Source organism: Gavialis gangeticus, unplaced genomic scaffold (assembly GCF_001723915.1).
Source record: "Gavialis gangeticus isolate Ggan-Ray unplaced genomic scaffold, GavGan_comp1, whole genome shotgun sequence".
Taxonomy (NCBI): domain Eukaryota; kingdom Metazoa; phylum Chordata; order Crocodylia; family Gavialidae; genus Gavialis; species Gavialis gangeticus.
In genome coordinates, this window is record NW_017729031.1 from 6977124 (window position 1) to 6980882 (window position 3759).

The 3759-nt window shown below is 39.0% G+C and overlaps 1 protein-coding gene across 8 annotated transcripts in view; it reads left to right on the forward strand.

The window, feature by feature from the left end:
* Positions 1 to 3759, forward strand: part of NEB (nebulin) — a 255506-nt gene that overhangs the window by 123277 nt on the left and 128470 nt on the right. For 7 of the 8 annotated variants that reach the window (XM_019522414.1, XM_019522415.1, XM_019522416.1 and 4 more), the window contains exons 59-60: positions 1296 to 1499; positions 2265 to 2369. In XM_019522414.1, coding sequence (XP_019377959.1) covers positions 1296 to 1499; positions 2265 to 2369 — 309 coding nt within the window. Of the gene's footprint in view, positions 1 to 27; positions 96 to 1295; positions 1500 to 2264; positions 2370 to 3759 lie in introns of all 8 variants that reach the window. The other variant, XM_019522420.1, reaches the window with a different exon arrangement.

Here is a 3759-nt window from a genome sequence, read left to right on the forward strand (position 1 = left end):
ATATTGATTATAGACATCCTCTGCACCAGTGGACATGCCTGCCAGACCAGAACGATGTGATCCATGCTAAAATGGCCTACGATCTACAGAGTGATGTGAGTGCTGTTTGAAAGATCTTAAGGGGTAATCCCTCTCTTTTTTTTTTGGCTTTCAAGGATTTGAAGCCATTGTTAACATGTAGTTCTGTTTTGTAATAAGACGACCTACACTGAGGCTTTGAAAGGAAAATGCGCACATCTGTCACAAAGATGTACTCCACAATTATTTTACCTGTACAACGTAAGGGCATCAGGGAAATAGTGGGCTATTATCAGTGGTGCTACAAATTATAGAGATTCATTGGCTCTAGGGGCGGATCCAGGGAGGGTGCAGTGATGCAGTTGCAACCCTGTTTGATTGCTGCTCCAGCCAAACTCTAACTAAAAACTTTAACTTGGGTGTAGTAATATTAACTCAGGTGTATAAATTAGTGACAGTGAAGTATTGGAAGCATTGTCAGGAGGCTCAAGAAGTCTAGATTTTGTTTTATGACTCTGATTAAGAAAATACAATTAGCTATAATGACTACAGGACTATTAATACAATATTTTATTATTTTTACTGTTTTTGCCTGGTTTGTAGTGTTTTTCTAAACTATATATGTCATATAGCAAATTAGTGAACACTTTAATAGTTATATCTGTTTTTGTTTTGATCTTAAATAAAATATATAGTGCTAGTCCCTTAGCATATTAGTATCGAATCTAATTTGCCTTTCATTGGATAAAAATATGTGTTGTTTCATAATGTGTTGTGTGACATGCCACATCATCTGCACTCCCCTTTTCAGAATTCTAGATCCACCTGTGATTGACTCCTTTGTCCATCTGAGGTGGTAGCCTAGTAAACTGTGTAAATAGTGGTGTTAGTGAAATGATGGATTTGTTTCTTTGTTCTTCTTCTGAAAGCTGTGCATAGGCTTCCATTCTCCCACTTCAGTACCCGAACTCACAGCTCAAGGAGACAGTATGGAATTCACATTATTATCAATTCAAGTCTGTCAGCTTTCAAGAATTGTGGAAACCCCATATTTTCTCTCAAGCTTTTGCCTCATGGTTTTGAGAAAGGGGGATATACAAAGAAGGTGGGGTGCAGGATATTTTGAAACTGTGTCATGGTTGGATGGCTGAGGGCAGCAGCAAAAATGAAGGCAAGGGAGTTCTCTGCCTACAGAGCTGGAGCACTGGTTGTACAAGATGTTGTGAGATGTTTAACTTGGAACACTAACTAAACCATATCATTTGTATTTGTAACAGAACACCTATAAATCAGATCTGCAGTGGTTGAGAGGCATTGGTTGGGTCCCCATTGGTTCCCTGGATGTTGAAAAAGCCAAGAAGGCTGGAGAGATCTTGAGTGATAAATTATACCGTCAGCCTCCAGACCAATTCAAATTTACTAGCGTGACTGATTCTCTAGAACAGGTCTTGGCCAAGCAGAACGCAGAAACAATGAATAAGGTGAGTCCTAAGTTTTGGGCAAGGTATCAGTACTACAAACCATTAATGGCAACAATTCCATTCTTGCCTAATCAGCAATTAATTTGTTTTTTACCAAAATATGTATTAGTGCTCTTTGATTATTATTTATCAATGAGCAATATAATCAATGAGCTGTAGCATATGCTTTATGCTTTACCTGTGGCAGGTCTTACGTTGTGTCAGGGTTGACTGTGTAGATTTGCTAAGAGGTTAGACAATGGATTTGTATATAATGGTTTGATATAAATCCAGGCAGGGGGCTGGATTAACTGACCTCTCAAGGTCTGTTCCAGCACTACTTCTCTATGATTCTCTGAATTAATAAAATAACTGGAATATAATATAAAATTCCATACATTAAAATAATTCTATACCTTAAAATATAATATTGGAAACCATGAACTTGTATTGATCTAAACCCCAGTGAAGTAATCAGGAGACTTCCTCTTTGAATCTGACCCTTTGCATATAATATATAGACTTTTGTGTATAGGAATAGCCTGTAGTGGAAAATCTGCAAACTGGGCATCCTTTTTTTAAGTGTAAGCCCTTCCAGAATCTTAACTTAGAAGGAAACAGTACAAAGAAGAGGATGTAGAAACTCCTTTTTCTAGAATAATTAAGACTATGTTGGTCAGAATTTGAAATAATTAAAAAAACTTCTTTGTGGTTTATGAACTCTTCAAATGTCCAGCACCATGTTCTTTATTCCTGTTGGTTTAATATGCTTTCTGTCACTTGCAGCGTTTATATACTGAGGCCTGGGATAAAGATAAGATTCAAATCCACATTATGCCTGACACGCCAGAGATTACATTGGCAAGACAGAACAAGCTCAACTACAGTCAGGTGACCAATCAGTTTCTATCATCAGAGTGTTTTAAATATCTAAATGTAATACTGTTGTGTCACAGTTGCTCCACACGTATAAGCTTGGAATATATATAGTAGTGTTTTAATTTGCCACCTAAATTTACCCCAAATGATTGACATAAAAATGTTCTATCTGGACAGTCACCCTTGAGCCTGATTGTGGAACCTTGAGTCATGTAGGTAAACAGTGTTCAAAGAATGGTCCCATTAACTTTAGTGGGACTGATCTTACCAGTAAGTATTCACTGACATGAGTTAAACATCTACAGCAGGAATCTTTATTAAGATCTGATCCTATGAAATACTGAGTGTTTCCCAGGGAACTATTGATTTTCCATCTTGTTGCAGGTGATTAATCCTGAAAAGATTTTAAATTAATTCTCACATTTGAAAATATCAAACAAATTGTTTTTAACTTGACTCCTAAAAACTAAGGCCTACTATACAGCGTAAGTGGGTGTGTCCAGATGAGCATGCACATGCAGTTTGAGGCACTGCAAACAGCACATGACTCATGTGCAACTGTGTCCTTTGCTGCAAATTTGCAGCTCAGTGTCAAAATTTGATACTGGGAACTTCCGGTATAAAAAAGAATGGGAGTAAAAATGTGGCACAGCACATGCTCCAAGAGTGTGTGCTGGACCAATTGGAGGTTGGGTCCTCTAGGAAGACACTTTGACTGCCGACCAGAGCATCTCCCCTCCTCTAGGTCCATCCTGGCTCCTCCAGCACACTGGGAGCTGGGAGAAGTGGGGAATGGGCAGTTTGTCCAAAGGTGGGAATTTTCTCTCACACCGCAGCGCACATACAGGTGTGCCAGAAGTAGCAGCACAAATTTCTGCCTGTACTTTTTGTGCCACTGCAAGCGCATGTCTCTGCATTTGGGGATGTGGTCAATGAGGACAAATATTGAAACATCAATGAGAGGTCGTTTTGGAAACTAAGTTTTCATCAATGTATAGTGGAGGAGTGGTCACTAAAAGTGTATTTTTAAAATGTCTATTGAACTGTATGTTTGCCAAAGAAAGAGACAGATCAGTGATTCTCAGTTAGAACGGTGGATGGGTCGATATCAACCTGGAAAGATGTGAGCAATGGAGTCCCTCAAGGTTCAGTCCTTGGATCGGTGCTATTCAATGTCTTCATCAGTGACTTGTATGAGGGTGTGGAGAGCACCCTGTCCAAGTTCACAGATGATACCAAATTATGGGGCAAAGTTAATAAAGCAGAGGGTAGGGAGTGGATCCAGATGGATTTGGACAACTTGGAAAAATGGGCAGAATGAAATAGAATGAAATAGGATGTAGTTCAGCAAAGCCAAGTGCAAAGTGCTGCACCTGGGCAAAAAAGAACCACCAACACACTT